The 23,076-nt window shown below is 38.3% G+C and overlaps 2 protein-coding genes across 3 annotated transcripts in view; one reads left to right on the top strand and one right to left on the bottom strand.

Annotated features, from left to right (window-relative positions):
- The first annotated feature begins 5,851 nt into the window (after positions 1 to 5,851).
- Positions 5,852 to 14,253, top strand: RPL5 (ribosomal protein L5). Of its 2 annotated transcripts, none has more exons than XM_082478182.1 (8): positions 5,852 to 5,994; positions 7,180 to 7,249; positions 7,335 to 7,450; positions 8,610 to 8,744; positions 10,043 to 10,245; positions 11,355 to 11,532; positions 13,604 to 13,692; positions 14,087 to 14,253. In XM_082478182.1, the coding sequence occupies exons 1-8, from the start codon at positions 5,992 to 5,994 to the stop codon at positions 14,184 to 14,186; spliced, it is 894 nt and encodes a 297-aa protein (XP_082334308.1). In that variant the 5' UTR covers positions 5,852 to 5,991; the 3' UTR covers positions 14,187 to 14,253. The 2 variants fall into 2 exon arrangements, with proteins under 2 accessions (XP_082334308.1, XP_082334309.1); XM_082478183.1 differs by lacking the exon at positions 5,852 to 5,994 and adding an exon at positions 7,031 to 7,053.
- Positions 14,254 to 14,535: 282 nt separating this feature from the next.
- DIPK1A (divergent protein kinase domain 1A) overlaps positions 14,536 to 23,076 on the bottom strand; it is a 127,653-nt gene continuing 119,112 nt past the window's right edge. The window contains exons 4-5 of the mRNA XM_082477882.1: positions 17,945 to 18,121; positions 14,536 to 16,521 (exon numbers count right to left, since the gene is read on the bottom strand). Of these exons, the coding sequence (XP_082334008.1) occupies positions 15,709 to 16,521; positions 17,945 to 18,121 (990 nt within the window). The 3' untranslated portion in view covers positions 14,536 to 15,708. The remainder of the gene's footprint in view (positions 16,522 to 17,944; positions 18,122 to 23,076) is intronic.

The raw sequence follows: 23,076 nt of genomic DNA, 5'->3' as shown, positions 1-23,076 counted from the left end.
GCAGGCTCAGTAGCCGTGGCTCACGGGCCCAGATGCTCTGCGGCATGTGGGATCTTCCCAGACCAAGGCTCGAACCCGTGTCCCCTGCATTGGCAGGCAGATTCTCAACCACTGCGCCACCAGGGAAGCCCTCAGGTTCATTTTGATAACTTAAAAGATGACAACAGTTTACTAGCTGCAGTTTCACCTTTATTTTTAAACAAAGTCAATTGTCGTTAGTGTAAGCCAAAGAATGTTTACCCCTTAGTCAAACAAAAATACATCAGGGAATATATTCCGAAGTCAAATATACACATTTACGAATTTTTTAGAGTACAAGGTCCTTCTTTTAGTACAGTTTTAAGGCAGGCTTAGATTCGAAAAATCCCTGTGTTCCACTGTGATTGGCTGTGGCATACTTTTCTTCATCTGTAAAATGGGGATAATGAACTACTGCTAAAGCAGTTTTGAGATTAAATGAGAAAATGTAGTAAACGCTTAGCATAGACTCTGGCACTTAGTAAGGTCTCAGTAGATGTTTGCTATTTCTAATATATATGTAGAAATCCTCCAACTCCCTTTCTATTCCCCATTCACTAACCTCCCAATCAAGTCTGAGTCATTGAGGCCAGTCCGGAAGAACAGGCCAATAGGGAGGAGCTCAGACATTTCAAGTCAGGTGATCTTTGGTGGTTGTGATGTTTCCAGAAAGTACCTCACCTTAATCCAGGCAAGAGGCGCCCTTGCCAGGCCCCTTGCCCTGGTCCTGTACTTAATAAAACCCTGCATATCACAAACACACAGAAAAGTAAATTTATCAAGGAATGTGTGGCTATGGCTGCCTCTGTCATTTAGGACTTGGCATTTAGCTCTCACCAGAAACTCTAAGCATCTGCCCTGGTAATGAACACCTTCCAGGCCCCAGGGAATTGCTGTTCCACATTTCTTGTGCTGTGTCCTCGACACAAAAGGCAATTGTGTCTGAATGTCATGAAGGTTTTAGGTTTGTGCTGTTGTTAACATTTGAAACAGATACTGCTTTGGAGTACAGGAGGATTTGAGTAAGGGAAATTTTTTTTTTAGGAAAGACAAGAAAACAAATTAACTTGTTGAATCCTTTCTTTGTGATAACGTGAACACAGAAGATTCTGGAATAATGAAGTTTCGTGATGGAGTAAAGCCAAGCCTCCAATTTCTTGCTTATCTTTATGTTCCAGTTCCTGGTTCCAGAGGTTTTTCATTGTGTTAAAAGTTAGATTTGATTTAGACCAGACGTGAGAGGCTGTAGAAGAGTAAAGTGAAACAACAGAAGGTGCTCAAATAATGAGCAAATCAGTCTTCGGCAGAAGAAAGTGAATTTTAAATTTGTGCTAATTTTTTAATATGTAGTATTACTTGCTTTTAATCATAGTACAAGTGTTTAAACCCCAAACAGATCTAATTTGTAAAAATATGAAAATTGTAGACAAATTTTTTTCTAAATTGAATGAAACTGCATGAGGAATATTCAACAAATGTGACACTCTAGTGAAATATAAGGAAATTAGAAGAAGGAAACGGAAAAGTTTGCATGAATGTGAAGAAGAAAACATGTACAAACAAACCTAAAACTAATTTCGATAGAGATTATTTTCTGACCCTGATAGGTCAGTGTATATAGTCTGATTGAAAAGACATTTGAACAAATTGAGCAACATACTACTATTTTTGTTTTCCTTTATTACACCTCATCATTGAAATATTGTAAGAAGAATAACAAAACTTGGGTGGATGTGGATATTATTGTAAGAGACAGAGAAAATTGCAATAAAACTGGCAGTGGTTGATATAATACCAAAATATCTGGTAATAGTTTCTATTGTATTCTATTGAAAACAATAATTTATCATATATGACACCATTATATTGTTTGAATGTGATATGTGAAAAATCCTGGTTCATTTCCAAATCTAAGTATGCCTTATGAACATTATTTAAAATTCCAGTTTCTCTTGCTTCAGCACAGCGAAGTTTCTCCGAATTGAAATTAATAAAAATTATTCAAGAACCACAATGACCCAAGAAAAGTTGTCCAATTTGGCCTTCTTATATGTAGAACACAAATGACGAGCTATCTTGGTGATGACAACACAGAGATTTTGCTGAAATGAAGAGATAAAAAGGAAGTTTTATGGAATAAATACATTATAATTGATGAATTTTGTATGTCTTTATCTTATTAGTCATTCAAACATAAATAGCCTATCAACAGAACACCCAGACATGCTCAATCATAATTATGTTTGATTGTCCTTGATATTTTGCTGACTTTCAGTCCCATAAAAATCATAGCTTTATACATTTTCCTGTTAAGAAACAAAGTTTATTCTTTCACTGAAGACTAATTATTTTTTTCCTAGATAAAAATACAGGTTTCAGGGACTTCCCTGGCGGTCCAGTGGTTAGGATTCTGCACTTCTACTGCAGGGACCACTGTGGGAACTGAGATCCCACATGCCAACCGGTGTGGCAAAAAAAATACAGGTTTAAAATGTTTCTAATGTGTTGATATCAAAAGAGGGGATCCAACCATAAAGGAGTTTACCTATTTGCTATTCTTCAGTGTATAACCCTAAAGTCACGTAAAGCAAAAACCAACTGCAGGGACTTCCCTGGTGGTGCAGTGGTTAAGAGTCCACACTCCTAATGCAGAGGGCCCGGGTTCCATCCCTGATAAGGGAACTAGATCCCACATGCATACCGCAACTAAGAGTTTGCATGCCACAACTAAGGAGCCCGCATGCAGCAACTAAGACCGAGCGCAACCAAATAAATAAATAAAAAAAATAAATATTAAAAAATCTGTCATCATCATGATTTAATAAAAAAACAATTGCAAAGAAAAAACATTTTGAGATAACTTAAGATGCTTTTTGATCATAATTATGGTGGTTTCAATAAAGAACTAGCTGATTAGGGCAGTAGGTAGGTACCTCAAATTCATAATATATGAATATATATAACATATATGGGAAAATAAATATGGGAAAACTTTCCATATTTTGTTGTTAAATCATCACTACCAGAACTAAAACTGCTGATTTATTTGATAAAACTGAGTTTGCTTTCATTTCAAATAATAAAAGAAATATTTCCTATTCTAACAGGAATCAATGTTTTATTTTTAATAATTTCCCTATTTTTTTTTTTTTCCTTTGGCCACACTGTGCTGCTTTCGGGATCTTAGTTCCCCAACCAGGTATTTCACGGGCAGTGAAAGCACTGAGTCGTAACCACTGGACCACCAGGGAATTCCCAATGTTTTATTTTTTATCTTGAAATAATTTCAAGATCACAGATTGGTTGTAAGAACAGTACAAAGAATTTTCGTATACCCTTCTTCCAGATTCCCTATTGTTAACATTTTAACACGTTTGCCTTATCATTTTCTTTCTCTTTACGTATATGTATATGTGTACATACACACAAATGTAATTATTTTCTGAGTCATTTGTTGAGAGTAAGTTGCTGAAATAATACCTATTGCTCCAAAATAGTTCAGAGTATATTTCCTAAAAAATAAGAACACTCTCATATATAACCATAGTTTGCTTATCAGAATAAAATTAACATTGATCTATTACTACCATCTAATTCACAGATTCCATTCAAATTTCACTGATTGTTCTGAGAATGTCCTTTGTACAAAAGAAATAAAAAACCTTCCTTTTTCTTTTTTTCCTTTCCTGTCCAGGATGAAGTCTAGAATCACACATTGCATGAAGTTTGTCATGTCATTTTGGTCTCTTTTAATCTGGAATAGTTCTTTAGTCTTTCCTTATCCATCATGATTTTGTCACTTTTGAAGAATGCAGACAGTTACTTTGTAGAATATCCCTCAATCTGGGTTTGTTTGCAGTTTCATCATGTATCAGACAATTAAATTAGACTGTGTTCTCAGTGCATGATATAAGGAGGCACACAAAACTGACTTGTCCCATTACTGTGATTTTTAAGTATTACTACTTGAACAAGATTATGTTGGTCGAGGGTGCTGGACAAGTTCCCCCTGGTTCCTGGTGTCACCAGCTGCATTGGCTGAGCCAGCCATGCTAGCCACAACCCCCCAGCTGCAACCAAATGGAATAGGTTCACATATTTTAATTTTGTTCTTATAAAGGTTTATAAGTTAAGAAGAAGCAACATAAGAAGAATAAAACATTTAATTGTGTTAGCTTGCTTCATAACTTCCAAATATTCAGGTTAATGGTATGTGCGCCTTCATATGTACCCTTGCCCTAAAACGTGCAAAAGTTAGGGCTGGACCTATTTCCAGGTAGACTTTCCCTCTTGATGATTCCACCTGCAATGTAAGCAGGGCCTGACCAAGACACGTGGCATGTTTCGTAGGCTAATAACTCGATGGACTACCAAAATGAAGGTCTTATGTATTTTCTATAAACACAAATTGTATGCCTCTTTCTTTACATTTCCAAAAGCCACTCGACAAAGATGGACCCACACTTGCCTGTGAGGAATGTTTTAGCATTTCTCCTTGAGGGCTTTGTAGACCTTGGCCAGAGGGGACTCAATGTAAATTTTTCTGGTTATAAAAGGAGTTACAAATTGAAACCAGAGGAAACTGGCCTCATGATTCTTATTTTTTTCAAGTGGCAGTTTTTTGGAACCACTTAACCTGGTCATTCTGTTCAGCAGACCCTTCTCCCAGCTCTGACACTGAGCAGTTTACATGCTGATTCTTTCCTGCTAGATTAAACTCATACACACTCATGTCCCAAGAGCAGGCTTAAATCATTGGAGGATGGGGGTACAGAGTTAAAATTCATTCTAAGGATGGGTATATTTTAAATTGCTGTGCCAGTATGTAATTTGTCTTTTTTTCCTGGTGGAGTCAGTAAATTCCACTGTTGGGAAAATAGAATTTGTTTTCTACGTTCCTGAGGCCTTTTGGCTTGGCTTGATTGAGGCCAAATATAAAATGTAGACTCCCAGTCTCCAAGCCAGCCAGTCTGATTTAGTAGAGGTGGTGAATATTCAGATATTTGCATTTTAACTAGTACCCAAACAATTCCCATGCAATAGCCCAAAGACCACCTTTGAAAATACTGTTGGGTGAGGGAATACTGTTTTTTGAGGTGCTTTTTTGTTTGGTGGGTTGGTTGATTGGTTCTTCTCAGTCTCTGTGTGGAGAATAGGGAAAAGACACGTTCTTAAGTTGCAATTAGTTTTAAAAGAATGAAAAAAGGACTTAGAAAAAAGTTATGTTGACTAGGTGAGAGTGATGGAGGGAGGGAAAAGGAATAAGGCAGTCAGGGATCAGGGAAGACGATGGGGGGAGAGAGTAGTAGTTTTTTTGTTTTTGTTTTTTGTTTTTTTACCATTTAACAAATACCGAATACTTACTGAATCTGAGTACTGTGCTAAATGTTGGAGATTCAAAGGTGAATTTGACAGCAGGGCCCACCCTCAGGGAGTTTACAATCTAGGGTAGGCTGAGACAGGTACAAAGGTGCTGTGGGAAGGCCCCTAACCCAGGCTTGGCTTCCTGAGGGGGAATCTGCATGCTCTGGACCCGGAGGAGTAGTCAAGGAGGGGGCAAAGGGGCTCTAGAGCTAATTCATTCTATTTAATTTTTAAACTTCTTTTTTTTTCTTGCTTACAAAAGTAATAATGTTTGTTATGAAACAACTTCCTAGCATAGGAAAGTGAAAGCCTTTTACAATCCTCCCTGGTACCGCTCACCGCCCTTCCCTGTCGGATCACCAGTCAGGAGATTTGGGACCCTGCGACTTTGAGCATTTGTTCCGGGAAGGCGAAGTCCAGCATCAGTCCTCCCACCAGCAGGGGGTGGCGTACTGCAAGCCTGGCGGCCGGCGGGTCTCTCTTCCACACGTCGCTGGCGTGATCGTCGGCGCTACATACTGCGCCTGCGCACGCGCTGCGGCCTTTTTCCCCCACCGGAGCCGTGCTGGTTCTGCAGCTCAGTGGCGGCTAGAACTTCTGTTCTACAGGATGGTGAGTGGGTATCCCGGTCTCGGGGCTACAGATGCACGGGGGTTCCCTCTCCTTGTCCTAAAGGCCACCTAGGTTCCGTCTCGCGCGGCGCAGGGATCGGATGCTGTTAGATTGCCGGCTCTGCCGTGGTCGGGCTGCAGCTCCCAGCGTGGCCTTAATGGCTGCCACGGCGCACAAGCGGGCGGGGGGGAGGGGTTGAAGAAGAGGGGGAGTTGGGGCAGAGGATTGGGGATGGGGTGAGTGTAGTAGACAAACGGCAGGAGTGGTGTTGGCCCGGCAGAGGGGGCACCGGCAGGCGGCCGGGACGCGGAGATTTTGTGGAGTCAGTCTCAGACTAGCAGGGGGATGACTGAGTGGAGACGGGCTGCGGCTCCTCGGACCCAGCTCCACCCATGACTGCTTGGTGGGTTTTCCGGGAGAGCGTCGGGGCTGGCAAGTTGTTCACAACCGGTGTTTTGGGGCCGAAGAAGTGGCTTTTAAGTCACAACCGTCAGTAGAACCTGGAGGCTGTGGTGTCTGGGCCTCGAAAAGAAGCTCATTTAGTTTGGTATGCGTCTTTTGCCTCTTTAGATTGTCGCTGGCTCCGCTTTTTAATGATTCTTCGGGTGGGGTGTTGCTTTAGTTGGTGGGGGACAGTGTTGTTTTAATCGGGAGTAATTGCTGAATGTATCCTTGGCCAGTTATGTTTTGTGGCAAGTAATTTAGGCTTTTGAAAAACGTTTGCGGAAAGAGGGAAATATTAGGTTAGGGTCTCGAAATGGGACAGTGTTAAGAACAGATTGACATTTGCAAGATTGCTGTCTTGAATAGTGTTTTGCAAAAGTTGGGCACTAGGATTATTGCTGGTCCAATAGGAAACAAAAGTTGAGAGTAAGTTTAAGAATTTAAAATCAATGTGTCAGCTTTATATCTGGTGAATATAATAAATTGGCCTGCATTTTGTATGTTTTTTCATTCCATTTTTCCTGCTGATTCATTTTTATTTTGCTTTATAAAACTGTCAGTCTTGACAGATGGAAAGTAGAAGAAAAAGTGATTCTTGACCTCAGATTCGAGAAGGTAATGGTTGTCTGGATTCACTTTTGAAGTTTAAGTGTTATTTTGTTACACAGTTAACACAAATGTCAAAAGTATCAGAAGCTAAAACATTTATCAAAGTTTTAATAACATTCTTTTATCTTAAAGGGGTTTGTTAAAGTTGTCAAGAATAAGGCCTACTTCAAGAGATACCAAGTGAAATTTAGAAGACGGCGAGGTATGGTCAGGTTTTCATGTTCACGGCATGAAAAGAATCTGCTTTGTAGTGGAATAGACTTTTTTAAATTATTTTTTTCTTTCAGAGGGCAAAACTGACTACTATGCTCGGAAACGATTGGTAATTCAAGATAAAAATAAGTACAACACACCCAAATACAGAATGATAGTTCGTGTAACTAACAGAGATATCATTTGTCAGGTAAGTTGTATTCTAGACTCAAGTAATGGATGGTAACCTCCACCCCCCCTTCTGCCCTCACTGTGGTAGAAAAGTTGTACTTGGGGAGCAAAACACACATATGCATTAGGTCCATCTAGTCTAGTGCCTGGCACTCCAAGGAACATTAAGTGAGTAGTTCTTTTAGTAGGTCTGAAGTTGGAGCCTGGGAAATTGGTACTGTAAAAAATACTCTGAGGATCAGCTGTTTGGCAATCCTGACCCAGTTTAATCCCATTCACTTTCTGATTGGCGGGGGTGGGGGGCGGGACTAGAGAAGTTCATGGTACTGTGCTATTTTTGTGGGGGTGGGAGAGTAAATTTGAGACCCAGTAGAAGGTTCTTGCCCATTCCAATTCCAGTGGGATAATAGAATTTATCGTGGACTAAGTTCACTTATCCAATACTTTGAAGAGGTAGGTAGTTGTGAATGTTAAGTTAGACTCTTAAGATTATTTTTATTCCTGCTTACTGTTCGAAATAGGTTTTAGTAAATACTTATGAAGGTGTCTCCCATGTAAAAGACTTACAGAAAGTGGCAATTTGCTCCTAGAAGGTAGTTTTCTGGGCTTTTACAACTAGGAAAACTTTTCATACTTGAGATTTGGAGGAAACAGGCACATCTATTTTCTGGGCAAACTAATTTGTTGGTTGTGAAGGCAATCTCTTCCTCCATACCTAAGTTCAGATAACTAAATATTAGGTTTTCTGAAACATTGTTGGACTTAGATATGCTCAGTTTAAAAGGTGTTTGAAATAATCAGGGATTCCTTTTTGATTTTTCAGAGTGCCTCCTTAATTCACCAGCTTTCCCAGCTCAGGGTCTTTTCAGTATTTCTCAGAAGTAAGGAACTACAGTATAACTTATTCCAAAGGTATTTTAATATTCGATGTCTGTGGTAATTTGAGACTTACATACTGTGAAATTAGTCAAAACATACTTACAAACTCATAAACCTACCTTCTATAGTTGACCAAGCCATAATTGTTGAAGGTGAGTGGGTTTAACAAAGACAGATCTTAAGTGATGCAGATCTGCGTCTGTTTTTTTGTTAAATCTTTTGAAAAAGAAGGCACTTAGAACAAGTAATCCACAAAACAGTGAAAACAGATTGCTAACCTGGTTTTTCTCTTATTGTAGATTGCTTATGCCCGTATAGAAGGAGATATGATAGTTTGTGCAGCTTATGCTCACGAACTCCCGAAGTATGGTGTGAAGGTTGGCCTGACAAATTATGCTGCAGCATATTGTACTGGCCTGCTGCTGGCACGCAGGGTATGTACAAGATTACTTTAAGTGATGTATTTTGGAATTAGCTCACTGGAGTTGTCTGCAACATAGATGGTTCCCACATGGATAAGATACCTTCAGCTAGCTGTGGGGAGAGAGGAGTGCCTCCTGTTGCTTGTGGCTTATAAGGGCGTCACCAGGGAAGATAATTTTATATAAATACATTGTTTAAGACAGAGATGTACTTTATAATCTGGGGAAGCCTTTTTTTCTGTTTTCTCCCGTTTGTTGGGTATATCTAGACCAATAGAATTTTTTTGCATTGATGGATATCTGTAATCTATGCTGTCTGATACGGTAGCCGCTAGCCACATGAAGCTATTAAGCACTTGAAATGTGTCTAGTGCTACTGATAACTGAGTTTTTAACTTACATATGAATAGCTGGTTGTGGCTAGTTGGTGACTATATTGTTGGACAGATCTAGTCAGAAGTGTAGATCTTACCATCAGTGTACATTAAAAATGCGGACTATACCTCACACCTTCAGAATTTATATTCTGATAGGGTGTCCAGGTGATTTATATGCGTGCTAAATTTTGAGAAGCAGTGCCTTAAGCTTTTGAGGCGGGGGTAGGCATTGGTGGGGGGATTCATTTTTGTTTTAATAATCTTCGCCTTTGGGTGGCAACATTTCCTATAAAAGGAAACAAAAATGTGATCTTCACCTTGTTTTTGTTTTCTGACCTTGTTTTGCAGTGGAATTGTTAAGCATGCATCGTTGTTGGGGACCCATATCTTCACTGGTTATAAACATGTTTGGGTTGGGACATTGTCTTTTATATGAGCATCTTGGTGCAAAGGCACTATAGATGACTAGTAGAGTAGTGGCACATATTAACATAGTGGCAGGGTAGAGCCACAAAAGGTTCTCTTCACAGGATCCTACTCATAATATTTTAATCAAATTAAAACTGCATATGATAATATTTAATATTTGGTTGTTGAATTATAGCTAAATATGACTGAGGAAAGGTGGAGATTACTTCCCTTGAGTAAATATAAGAGATTTAAGTATCATGTCTTAATTGATTGCTACAAAAATCAAGTATGGACAATGTAGCAGATTCAGAAACTGTTAAACAGTTGTACTTGTTGGTAAAATTGGATGTCTGAAATTTCTTTTTGTGGCATTTAAAAATTGATATTTAAAAGCAGATTGGGATAAAGGGAAAAAGTGATTTGGAAGGAAATTTTTTGTCAGGTCATTAAAGTTGTGAATTTTGAGATACTGTTGTTTGAATATATTCTAACAAGCATTTAGATTGGCTTCTTTGTTAATAGCTTCTTAATAGGTTTGGTATGGACAAAATTTATGAAGGCCAAGTCGAGGTGACTGGAGATGAATACAATGTGGAAAGCATTGATGGTCAACCTGGTGCCTTCACCTGTTACTTGGATGCAGGGCTTGCCAGGACTACTACTGGGAATAAAGTTTTTGGGGCCCTGAAGGGAGCTGTCGATGGAGGCTTGTCTATCCCTCACAGGTAATAATAGTATTCAAGGCCTCGTTGCCTGGACTCCAGTACTGCACTGTTTCTAACTGGTTGGGCTGTGGAGATAACTGAACCAATTAGAGTAATAGTAGCTATCATTGTGTACCTGCCATGTGCTGGGTACTGTGCAAAGGGAACCTTGCAGGGTGGGAAGGAGCTGTAACATGGTTTATAAATGAAGAGACGGGGGTTCAGGGGTAAAATGATTTGTCCAAGGTTTTAGAGCCAATAAACGGAAGAGCCAGTGTTGAAACCACTACCTTTTGTGTGTAGCTAAGTTTTGGTTAGAAATGAGCAACTAGATTCCACCAGTACTCGCCCTATTTTTTTTTGTTTTTTAATTCAGAATGAAAATTTGTTTACTGAGTTATGGGGAAATATGGACTCTAGGGGGAAAAAAAGTTTGAGAAAAAGGTAAATTTTTAAACTTTCAACTGGAAATAAGAGTGTAGGCTGTTCTTAGGAGCTAATAAGTGGGTTGTTTTCAATTTGGTGGTTCCCTTGGTTTGAGTTAATGATTATTATTGTTGAGTAGATACATTTTAAGGTGATTTATTAGCTTAGGAATATTTTAGTGGTTGGTGATTTAACAACCAAAAACTTTCTTTTTCTGGCTTGCCTTTTTTGGGGGGGGGGTAAGAGATAAAATGTAACCTAACTGGAACTTACTTTTATAATGTAGGGTGGGGTTTTTTGGCGGGGGTGGTCTTGGCGGTTCTCATTCAAGGCACCTGTTAAATGTGATCTCGAACAAATCACTTATTACCGTGTACCCTGAGGCACCACTGAGAAACTGTAGGATTTAGGGAGAGTAATTTTGAAACCCTTTGCTATGAAATAAGGAGAACTAACTTTATAGTGGCCTTGGTTCATTTAATGGTTTTTAAAGGTGCTTGTGGCATGATTTTCTATCCTGGAATTCAAAAATTAGCTGCTGAATGATGATATCCCACTAACTGAGCAGTCAGTAGTTGGTCCTTTGGTTGCATATGATGCAATTAATTGTTTCAAGACGGGACTGATGGCAGCTACTGAAATGATTCCTTCTAGTGAACTGATTTCAACCAATATATACTAAAACATGGAAAACTTTATTTCAGTACCAAACGGTTCCCTGGTTATGATTCAGAAAGCAAAGAATTTAATGCTGAGGTACACCGAAAGCACATCATGGGGCAGAACGTTGCAGATTATATGCGTTACCTGATTGAAGAAGATGAAGATGCTTACAAAAAACAATTCTCTCAATACATAAAGAACAACGTAACTCCAGACATGGTAAAAATTTAACTAAAAATACCTGTATTGGTAAATTTATAGAACCGGGTTTCCTACCTGTTTTGAGTGGGTATGTTAATACAGTTTTATTTCAGGTTAACAGTTAAAAGTTGAATATGGGCATGTTAAAATGAAATTGGGATGTTGGACCTAGGGTAGGTTAAAAGTCAGACAAGATACTGTTATGAGGAGCTAGACTTGTCGACATGCTTTTAGGAATCTTTTAGATGCTGAAGGATGGCAGGCTTCAGGCATCCAAATCTAAAGCCTTTGGTGGCTTGTATGCATTTGGCTGTTCTGTATTTATAAATTTCATTCATGTGGTCATAATCTACTCCCGTACGAGGTGCTAGTTACTAAACTTCACTCATTTTGAGGTCATGGGGCAAAAATGTTCTTTCTTCATCTTAGCAGATAAGTGCTATGTTCTGGACTTTCTCAGTGTCTCAGGCATGCACACAAAAGGGGAGATGTACAGATTCTATCACTAGTTCTGTGTGATGTTGCAAAAGTGAAGGGACCCGTGTTTTCAAAAGTCAGTTTAATGTTGCAAAGTTTATCACCCCTAAAGTTGAGTCTCAGGGCTCTCTCTGTTAATACATTGGGGTAATTGATGATGACAGTGCCAGTTTCGATAGTGAAGGCATAGAACACAAAAATCACAGATTATTATAAACCTATTACAAATACAGAATTATATGTAAATTGATATATGTCAGGTAATTGTTTTTATTAGGTTCTTTTCTGTTGCTACATAGTTTGTATTTGACATACCTATGTCTGAAAATTATTTTTAAAATAGAATTATAATTGGGGGAAAGATCACTTTCTGTTTTTGCATTATTTTCCTTTGCTAATGAGCTTTATACAAATGCATGTAGTAATTGCATTTTTAAAAATTAATTAGTTAAATTTATTTTTGGCTGCGTTGGGTCTTTGAAGCTGCACACGGGCTTTCTCTAGTTGTGGTGAGTGGGGGCTACTCTTCCTTGTGGTGTGCATACTTCTCATTGCGGTGGCTTCTTTTGTTGCGGAGCACGGGCTCTAGGCGTGTGGGCTTCAGTAGTTGTGGCGTGCGGGCTCAGTAGTTGTGGCACACAGGCTTAGTTGTTCCGCGGCATGTGGGATCTTCCCAGACCAGGGCTCGAACCCGTGTCCCCTGCATTGGCAGGCGGATTCTTAACCACTGAGCCATCAGGGAAGCCCAGTAATTGCATTTTACTCACATGGAATGAGTAGTTTTAGAGACCTGGATTACCTTGACTCATTCTTTAGGTAGGCTGTAATTGTTACTGAATTTCACACATTTTACAGTTTCTCTTCATGACTTGATCTTCCATGTGATCAATAGTCATTTGGGGGGTGGGTATTGAAACACTTCAGAGAGTTGCAGCATTGTTTTTTGTTGAATTTTAGAACAAAATTCTCATTAATGTTTCTAATTGGATAGTGGTTTTCTAGGGAAATTCGGGCCTCTTTCTGATTCCACAGAGGCCTGATACTGCTGCCAGATACTGGTGATTTGTGGTAGTAGATCAAGAGGTTCCTGGTATGGGATCCTGGGAATAACTTTTGAAAAGACCTATCAGAAATCAATGGAAGATAGAAATATGGGGAACGTGGGAGGACAGAGATGTATTTGGCAGTTGCTTGTTAGTCCGTATATTTTTCATCTTAACATCTTAAATACTGGCATGTATCCATACTTGAATGAAAGAATTTAGGTCAGATGGCTTTAAATGAGCATAAAATGTGTTACTACAGAAAAGTTTGCTTTAAACTTGAGTGACTTATGAAGTATAGCTGTATTATTCAGAAATGCATGCGAATTTTTCTTGAGGAAGATTGTTATGTTTTGTGAATAGTGTCAATTCATATTGCTTATGGTAAAAACTGGGACTGTCTTAGGAAAAGATGGGTTACAAAATGATACCAATATTGATCTAGTTTAGCTCCTTTTGAGAATCTGGCTTAGAAGGACAAAATAGAGCAAGCAGTAGAATAGTGTGTTTTATTACTGTTTAGGGCATATGAAATGAAACCAAGTACTGTTTGCTTTGCTTTGTTTCAGATGGAGGAGATGTATAAGAAAGCTCATGCTGCAATACGAGAGAATCCAGTGTATGAGAAGAAGCCTAAGAGAGAAGTTAAAAAGAAGAGGTATGTGTTTCACTGTTTTTTGAAGAGAAAGAGGTTGGGAGGGGTTCCTGCCTTGTTTCATCTCGCTCAGACTCTGAAGTTGTGCAAACTCGATCACTAGCTCTGCATGATGTTGCAGAGGTGAGGGGAACCAGGTTTGCTAAAGTAATTGTGGTGATAGAAATGTATTAGCCTTGGATGCTACCGAGGTGGCCCATTCTGTCCCAGTACATTGTAACTGTCAATTACTGCATTTTTTAATAGGCTAAGGAAGAGAACAGGTATTGGACTTGGATTATTTGACCTCCATTTTATTACAAAGTGTGTCTTTTTCAAAGTTAAATATTCTCTATTCTCTTTAGCTATGGTTTTTAAAATTTATGTCCCTTTCTCTTCTTTTTACTTTGTTCTGTAGGTGGAACCGTCCCAAAATGTCACTTGCCCAGAAGAAAGATCGGGTAGCTCAGAAGAAGGCAAGCTTCCTTAGAGCTCAGGAACGGGCTGCTGAGAGTTAATAAACCAAACCACAATTTATATGAAGATTTTTCAGATAAAGACAGTAATAAACTTATTGAACAAGTAGCTGTTTCTGTGTTAAGCTCTTGTTAATGAAACTGTGGGAAATACCTGAAATTGACAGTATTTTCCTTCCAGAAACAAGTGTAGCTTTTTCCAGAAAATCTTACATATTGCCTCAAAGTTCATACCTTGGGCATCTGTTCTTCCTGACTGGAGTTATCCCTTGAATTGTATGATGTGCAGCTGTTCTTAAAAAGTCTGGCAAGCAACAGACAAACCTTCCCCTAGAAATATTTCTTACATTCATTTATTGTAACCACATGATGAGGTGGAAGAAAAAGTACCTTCAAAGTTTACAATTTTAAAGTAAGTGAAACTGATGCTACTCCATGGCTTTAGTTCTTGAGAGATAGCTGTCCAATGAAGGTCATATAATTTTAACACATATTTATCCAGGTGAAACCTTTGAGCAGAAAATACTGGTTCTTTCTTTAATTATAAGAGGTGTTTCGTTTTATGGAGTTGAAAGGCCAGATCTGAATAAACACAAAAGAGAGGAGCAAATACTAACCCTTGTATATCAAGTTTGCATGAGAAAGTGTTAGATGGATATATTTACATGCCTCTTGAGAAACAGTCCTTTGGCCAATAGGGAATACTGTTTGAAAATGGAAAATTATTAATAGGAAGTTTATGATTTCAGAGGCTTGCTCTTAATGTCCCACTTTCCCATAGCTCAGATTCAGGATATGTGTATCTGTGTTAGGTCTGTGGCCTAAAGATAACGAGTTTTGAAGACCAGTTGGCTGGCTGATACCAAGATACAGACCCTTTAAATCTAGGATGATGAACTCATCCATATTCAGCCTCTAAAATTGGCAATTATATATTGCCAAGTAGAATGCTTCCTGATGGGTTTTCAGTGGGTAAGAGCCACTCAAAACTTCCTGAAGCCACATAAAATGCGATGTCTAAATGAGTTAAATGTATTTATAAGAAACCATGCTATTAACCCAACATCTGTTGATAAAGGAGTAATTTTAATTTACCTGCTTTGCAGTCTTAATTTCTGTTAATGTGCAAACTTTACCATGCTGAGACATTAGTAAATTTATAAATTTTCTTTTTTAAACAGCAGCTTCAATGCAAACAATTTCCAGCACTGATATTTTGGCTAACAAATCTACAAAATACTCTGACCGTTGATGTTTATGGAATGAGGCTTTTCACAGCATTATTTTAAGTCATTAGTCAAAATAGTTACACAGTGAATGTACTAGGAAATGTACCAGCGTTTCTAAAAGGCAGGAATGAATATTTTTGGACCTTTTGATCCTATACCTCCTGCCATTACTTCAGCAATCAACATGTATTTTAAGATGATGGCTTCCTTAGGATCAGGGGAAAGGAGTTTTGTGATAACTGGCAAGGATTTGAATCAAGCCATTTAGAAAAAATGTTCAAGATTTTTCTTTTGAAGTGCTGAATTTCTTAAAATGGTCACAATGTCCAAATGAACTAAGAGTCATTTGTGTAGGAAATTTTCTTCCACAGTAATGTTTTTAGGTTATTTAGTATCAAAGAATGTTCCATTTCCATTTGATTTGCTGTGACTTTGAGAGCAATACAGGAATACAGCTGCTTTTCTAATTCTTCACGAATTTCAACTGGAGCACCACGCAACAGGTAGTCTTTGAGTAACTGACAGGCTTTTGCCAAGTTTGGTTGTATCACTTCTGAGGTACACTTCATTGTACTCTGATCACAGCTAGTTCGACAATCCGTGCCATAGACACAGTCCAAATCAGACTCACAGTGACGATCCTTTATAAGTTCTTTCAGGTTTGTCTCTGGCACAATTTTTCTCATGTCCACCATTTTCAGATCATACTTATCATTGTATCCTAGGTTTTTGGCACTAGTATCGCACATGAGGAAGTTTCCATAGGGGCCATGGAAAACATCTTCCACAAATTCTAGAAGTCCTATGGCTATTTTAGCCTTTCTAGGCCATGATGGTGTGAACAACTGATCCATGCTTCTTCTGAACCCAGATGGAATAAAAAGTTCAATGACCCACGGAAGGCTTATTCCATAAAGAGAGGTATATTCAACACTTTCCATCACATAGAGATCACCACAGAATCCCATTAATTTGGGGGTATGTTCTTTATCTTGAAGTATTACCATGAGAAGAAATTCATTTAATTGAAGAAGTGCCCATGCTGACTTTGCTTCTCCCAAGGAAACCTGGCCATCTTTGTCTCCATCAGCCACTGTCAAGATGAGATTAACCAGTTCAGAGAGGTTGCCTTGGTCACCCAACTTTGCCTGTAAAGATAAGAATTTGGCTAATTACACAGAAGCGATGAAAAGAATCTCATATGTAACATACTAACTTCCTTTACAGGGATAATTACCATGCTAAGTAATAATCTTGCTACTGAATGCCCATAGCAGACTTAATACCTTTCCAAATATTTATAATGTTTGCTAAGTGAGTCAGAACTATGTTTTATGTACTTGAGGTAAAACCCACTTTGCTAAGTATATTTGTTAAGAAATGGCCACCTTAACGCCCATAGCCTCCTTAGACCTTGTAGATAAATACAGTTAACCAAGCCATTAATTAATCTTTGTCTTATTCATACACTTACTTGCAAAATTGCAGTGTAATTTGCCCATATCCAAAGTTAAAGGGTCAACTACAAATTATTTTCTATTTTGTAATTGTTATTATATTAACAATTATTTTATTCAAGGTGTTCCAATAATGAATGCTACAAGTATTTCCCTGTGGAGACTCTGGCATAAAACAGTCTAAAAGTGTAAACTGTTCAAAGAAAAGAAAGATTTTGAGTTAAAATATAAGAGCAATAAAAATGAGAAAAAGATTCTTTCCAAAAGTAATTATTTTCATTTTTTTTTGGCCATGCCACGTGGTTTGCAGAAGTTCCCCGACCAGTTATCGAACCCGCACCCTTGGCAGTGAAAGTGTGGAGTCCTAACCACTGGACCCAGGGAATTCCCAATATTTTCATATTTCTATTTAATCTTTGAGTATTTCTTTAAATTAAAAAAATAATTTGCAATCAGTCTAATTTTATTTCACCTTTTTAAAAAAAGTATATCAGTTTTTTTTTAAATAAATTTATTTTATTTATTTATTTTTGGCTGCATTGGGTCTTTGTTGCTGCGCACGGGCTTTCTCTAGTTGCAGCGAGTGGGGGCTCCTCTTGGTTGCAGTGCGCGGGCTTCTCATTGCAGTGGCTTCTCTTGTTGCAGAGCATGGGCTCTAGGCGCGTGGGCTTCAGTAGTTGTGGCACGTGGGCTCAGTAGTTGTGGCTCGCGGGCTCTAGAGCACAGGCTCAGTAGTTGTGGTGCACGGGCTTAGTTGCTCCACAGTATGTGGGATCTTCCTGGACCGGGGCTCAAACCCGTGTCCCCTGCATCATTGGCAGGCGGATTCTTAAATCACTGCACCACCAGGGAAGCCCAAGTATATCAGTTTTAATGTCAAGCTATAGAGCACCCCATCTACTTAATGAACTCTCACATCTGGACATTTTTAGCGATAGTAAGTAATGTTAAACACCCTCTAAAAATTTTTTTCTTTTCTTTGAATTATTTCCTCAAGATGGAGTCCCTGATATAGGTCAAAGAATACCAACATTTTTATGGCTTAGAATGAGGTCCTGCCAGCTTCCAGAAGAGCACCACTTCACACTAGCAACATGTGAATGCATATACTTACTTTAAAGAGACTGTAGACCATTTCTTTGAATTTCTGTACAGTAGTTCCCCTAGTTGGCTTATCAAATAGCACTATTTCTTTTCTTGGTTCCAATTCAGTTCCAAAATCAAGATGAAGTGCTTGTTCCATTTGACATTTCACAACACCTGGTAGATTATCCCAAATCCCTAAATACATCTGTGAAAAGAATGACAAGTTATGCTTTAGGCAGAGTAGAAAACTCTAATCTACCACGATATTTTTAGTGTCCTCTTAAAAAAACACACAAGCAACAAAACATCGAGATTGAGCTGACTTTCTGAATTGCAAATTTGAAATCATACTTCAAAGCATTTTTCCTTAATTTTTTTAAATTATAAAAGTATTGCATACCTAAATATATATATATATTTTTGACCATGGTCATCAGTTTTATTATTTTCCATTTTTTAAATTGTAAAATATCAAAAATAGAAAATTTACCATCTTAACTATTTTTAACATACAGTTCAGTGGTATTAGATTCATGAGGTTGTGCTACCATCACCACCATCTGTCTCCAGAACTCTTTTCATTTTGTAAAATTGAAACTCTCTACCCATTACACAATAACTCCCTGTTCCCCTTCTTCCCCCAGCCCCCAGCCCATCACCAGTCTACTTTCTGTCTTTATGATCTTGACTACTCACTCTAAGTATCTCATATAAGTGGAATCATAGAGAATTTGTCCTTTTGTGACTGGCTTATTTCATAATGTCCTCAAGGTTTATCCACATTGTAGCATGTGTCACAATTTCCTTCCTTTTTAAAGCTGACTACTATTACATTGTAGGAATAGCCCACATTTTGCATTTGCTTTCATCCTCTGATTGACACTTGGGTTGCTTCCATGTTTTAGCTATTGTGAATATTATGAACATGGATGTACAAATATCTCTTCGAGATCCTGATTTCAATTCTTTTACATATATACCCAGAAGTGGAATTTCTGAATCATAGGGTCATGCTACTTTTAATTTTTTGAGGAGCTGCCAACCTGTTTTTCTCAGCGGCTACACCATTTTACATTCCTGCCAACAGTGGGTTCCAGTTTTTCTGCCTTATTGCCAACACTTGTTATTTTCTGTTTTTTTTTTTTTCCAGAATAAACTCACAGAGTTTTATTTTACTGAGCAATGCTTGTCCTGAGTTGTTTTACCACTTGTCAATATTTCACACTCTCTATACAATCAGAAAATGATTCCAAGGACACGTAGCAATCCTTCTTTTCTGGTTTTTTTGATAGTAGCCATCCTGATGGGTGTGAGGTGGTATCTCATTGTGTGCTTTTTTTTTTCTTAGTTCCCCGACCATGGATCGAACCCGGGCGTCAGCAGTGAAAGCGCCAAGTCCTAACCACTGTACTGCCAAAAAATTCCCTAATTGTGGTTTTGATTTGCATTTCCCTAATAATCAGTGACGCTGAGCATCTTTTCATGCACTTATTGCACATCTGTATATCTTTTTTCGAGAATGAATCCGGCTGTTTGTTTTTTTGTTGTTGAGTTTTAGGAGCCCTCTATATATTCTGTATATTAATCCCTTATCAGATATATGATTTGCAAATATTTCCTCCCATTCTGTGAGCTTCTTTTTTATTCTATTGATATTGTCTTTTGATGCACAATACTTAAAAATTTTCATGAAGTACAATTTGTCTATTTTTTCTTTTGTTGCCTGTGGCTTTGGAGTCATATGCAAGAAATCATTGCCAAACCCAATGTCACGAAGCTTTTGCCCTATGTTTTCATCTAAGAGTTTTATTTATTTTTTATTTTTCAAAATATTTATTTATTTATTTATCTGGTTGTGCTGGGTCTTAGTTGCAGCAGGAGGGCTCCTTAGTTGCAGCATGCATGTGGGATCTAGTTCCCTGACCAGGGATTGAACCTGGGCCCCCTGCATTGGGAGCACAGAGTCTTAACCACTGCGCCACCAGGGAAGTCCCTAAGAGTTTCATAGTTTTAGTTCTTACCATTAGATCTTTGATCCATTTTGACTTAAATTTTGAGAATGGTGTTAGGTAAGGGTCCACCTTCATTCTTTTGCATGTGTTTATCCAGCTTTCCCAGTACCATTTGTTGAAAAGACAGTCCTTTTCCTATTGAATGGTCTTAGCACCCTTGTCAAAAATCATTTGAGTGACTTCCTTGGTGGCACAGTGGTTAAGAATCTGCCTGCCAATGCAGGGGACACGGGTTTGATCCCTGGTCCGGGAAGATCCCACATGCCGCGGAGCAACTAAGCCCACGAGCCACAACTACTGAGCCCGTGTGCTGCAACTACTGAAGCCCGCATGCCTACAGCCCAAGCTCCGCAACAAGAGAAGCCACTGCAATGAGAAGCTCATGCACTGCAATGAAGAGTAGCCCCTACTCGCCGCAACTAGAAAAAGCCCGTGCGCAGCAACAAAGACCCAATGCAGCCAAAAAAAAAAGAATCATTTGACCATATATGTGAGGGCTTATTTCTGGGCTCTCTGTTCTATTCCATTAGTCTATATATCTGTCCTTATTCCACTACCACATTGTTTGATTACTACAGCTTTAATAGTAAGATTTGAAATCAGGAAGTGAGTCCTCCAGCTTTCTGGTATTTTTTTCAGGATTGTTTTGGCTATTTAGGGTCCCTTGAGATTCCATATGAATTTTAGGACTTTTTCTATTTCTGCAAAAAATTGTCTTTGGGATTTTGCTAGGGATTGCACTGAATCTTGATCATGCTGGGTAATATTAACATCTTAAAAATATTGTCTTCCAATCTATGAACATGGGTTGTGGTTACATTTGTTTATGTCTTTAATTTCTTTCAGCAATGTTTTGAAGTTTTCATTGTACAAGTCTTTCACCTCCTTGGTTAAGTTAATTCCTAAGTATTCTTTTTGATGCAATTATAAATGCAATGGTTTTCTTAATTTCTTTTCTGTATTGTTCATTGTTAGTGTATAGAAATGCAACTGATTTTTGTGTGTGGACTTTGAATTCATTTATTAGTTCTAATGATTTTTTTGTGGAATCTTTAGGTTTTTCTACAAATAAGATCACATCCTCTGTCAAAAGAGATAATTTTACTTTTTCCTTTCCCATTTGGATGCCTTTTATTTCTTTGTTTAATTGATCTGGCCAGAGCTTCCAGTACTATGGTGAATAGAAGTGGTGAAAGTGGGCATCCTTGCCTTGTTCTTAGATGAAAAGCTTTCAGTCTTTCACTGTTGAGTATGATGTTAGCTGTGGGTTTTTCACATAAGGGTTTTTAGTATGTTGAGGTAGTTGCCTTCTATTCCTAGTTTGCTGTATGTTTTTATCATGAATTTTGTCAAGTGCCTTTTCTGCATCAATTGCGATGATCCTTTTTTTCTCTTTCATTCTGTTTATTTGGTGTATTACACTGCTCTATTTTCATATGTTGAACCAGCAAAAGTTAATAAGGATTAATGTGGGACTTCCCTGGTGGTCCAGTGGCCAGTGGTTGGGACTCCGAGCTTCCACTGCAGGGGGCATGGATTTGATCCCTGTTCGGGGAACTAGGATCCTACATGCCTCATGGCGCAGCCAAAAAAAAAAAAAAAAAAAAAAAGAAGGACTGGTGCTAGCTCTTCTTTAAATGTTTGGTAGAATTTACCAGTGAAGCCCACATGTCCAGGGCTTTTCTTGTTGGGAGGCCTGATTACCAGTTCAGTCTCCTTACTAGTTATAGGTCTAGGCAGATTTTCTATTTCTTAGTAGGTTTTGTGTTTCTAGGAATTTGCCCATTTCATCTAGATTATCCAATTTGTTGGTGTACAATTGTCCACTGTACTCTCATATAATCCTTTTTATTTATGTAGAACTGATAGTAATGTCCCCGCTTCATTTCTGATTTTAGTTATTTGAGTCTTCTCTGTTCCTCAGTCCATCTAGCTAAAGGTTTGTCAAATTTTGTTGACCTTTTCAAAGAACGAACTTTTGGTTTCATTGATTTTCTTTATTATTATTTCTTTATTATTGTTTTTCTATTCTCTATTTCCTTTATCTCTGCTGTAATCCGTATATTTCCTTCCTTCTGCTAGGTTTGGGTTTAGTTTGCTCTTCATTTTATAATTCCTTATGTTACAAAGTTTGATTGTTTATTTGAGATCTTTCTTATTTCTAATGTGTTTATAGCTGTAAATATAATTTTTTAAAAGTCAAATTACACAGAAAGATGAAAGGAAAAGTTCTACACCCATTTCTCTAATTCCCAGAATTAGTCACTATTAACTATCTAGCTATTTATCAAACTAACATTATATGGTGCTTTACTCTGTGCTACAGTCTACTAATTTATCTTACTCCCTGTAACAACCCTATGCAGTAGATACTATTATTATCCTGATTTAACTGATAGAGAAACTGAAGCAGAAAGAAGTGAAACAGCATGATGAAGGGAATACAATAGTGGCAAAGCCAACATATGAACCCAGGCAGACTACTCTTGCTTATACATAAAAAACAAATATGACCATATTAATTGGTAATAATATTAATCACTCCTCTGCATCAAACCCTCTAATTCAATCAGAATAAAGTCCAAAGCCGTTTTCATTGTCTGCTAGGCTTCTTATGAGCTGGCCTGCTTCTCCAACCTGATATTTACCACTTACTCCCTGGGTCTCTATATCCCATCTACGTGTGTCTTCTCTATGTTCCTTAAACCTATCAGCATTATTCCTGTTTCATGACCTCCTTCACTTGCTGTTGGTTTTGCCTGGAATGCACTCTCACCAATCTTCATACGGCTGGTTCCTTCACATCATTCAAGTCTCAGCCCAGATGTCACCTTAGGGAGGCCTTCCCCAACCCCCTACCTAGGATAGATCCCTCTTCCATCACAGGTCACTCTCTAACCCATGACCCCATTTTATTTTCTTCACGGCCCTTACCAATGTCTGAAATGATCTTATTTCTTTTTTTTTTTTTCTTTTTAAATTTTTACTTATTTATTTATTTATCTATTGGCTGTGTTGGGTCTTTGTTGCTACGCACGGGCTTTCTCTAGTTGCAACGAGCGGGGGCTACTCTTCGTTGCGGTGCATGGGCTTCTCATTGCAGTGGCTTCTCTTGTTGCAGAGCATGGGCTCTAGGCACACGGGCTTC

This window comes from Balaenoptera physalus, assembly GCF_965194825.1.
Source record: "Balaenoptera physalus genome assembly, chromosome: 1".
Classification (NCBI taxonomy): Eukaryota; Metazoa; Chordata; class Mammalia; order Artiodactyla; family Balaenopteridae; genus Balaenoptera; species Balaenoptera physalus.
Note: the sequence above shows the minus strand (reverse complement) of the source record. Positions and strands in the feature narration are given on the sequence as shown.

Bases quoted from the DNA above. Each gene is read 5' to 3' on its own strand.
- RPL5 (XM_082478182.1), top strand. The intron at 7,451-8,609 runs GTAAGTTGTATT...CTCTTATTGTAG, and splicing joins ACAGAGATATCATTTGTCAG to ATTGCTTATGCCCGTATAGA. The intron at 11,533-13,603 runs GTAAAAATTTAA...GCTTTGTTTCAG, and splicing joins ACAACGTAACTCCAGACATG to ATGGAGGAGATGTATAAGAA.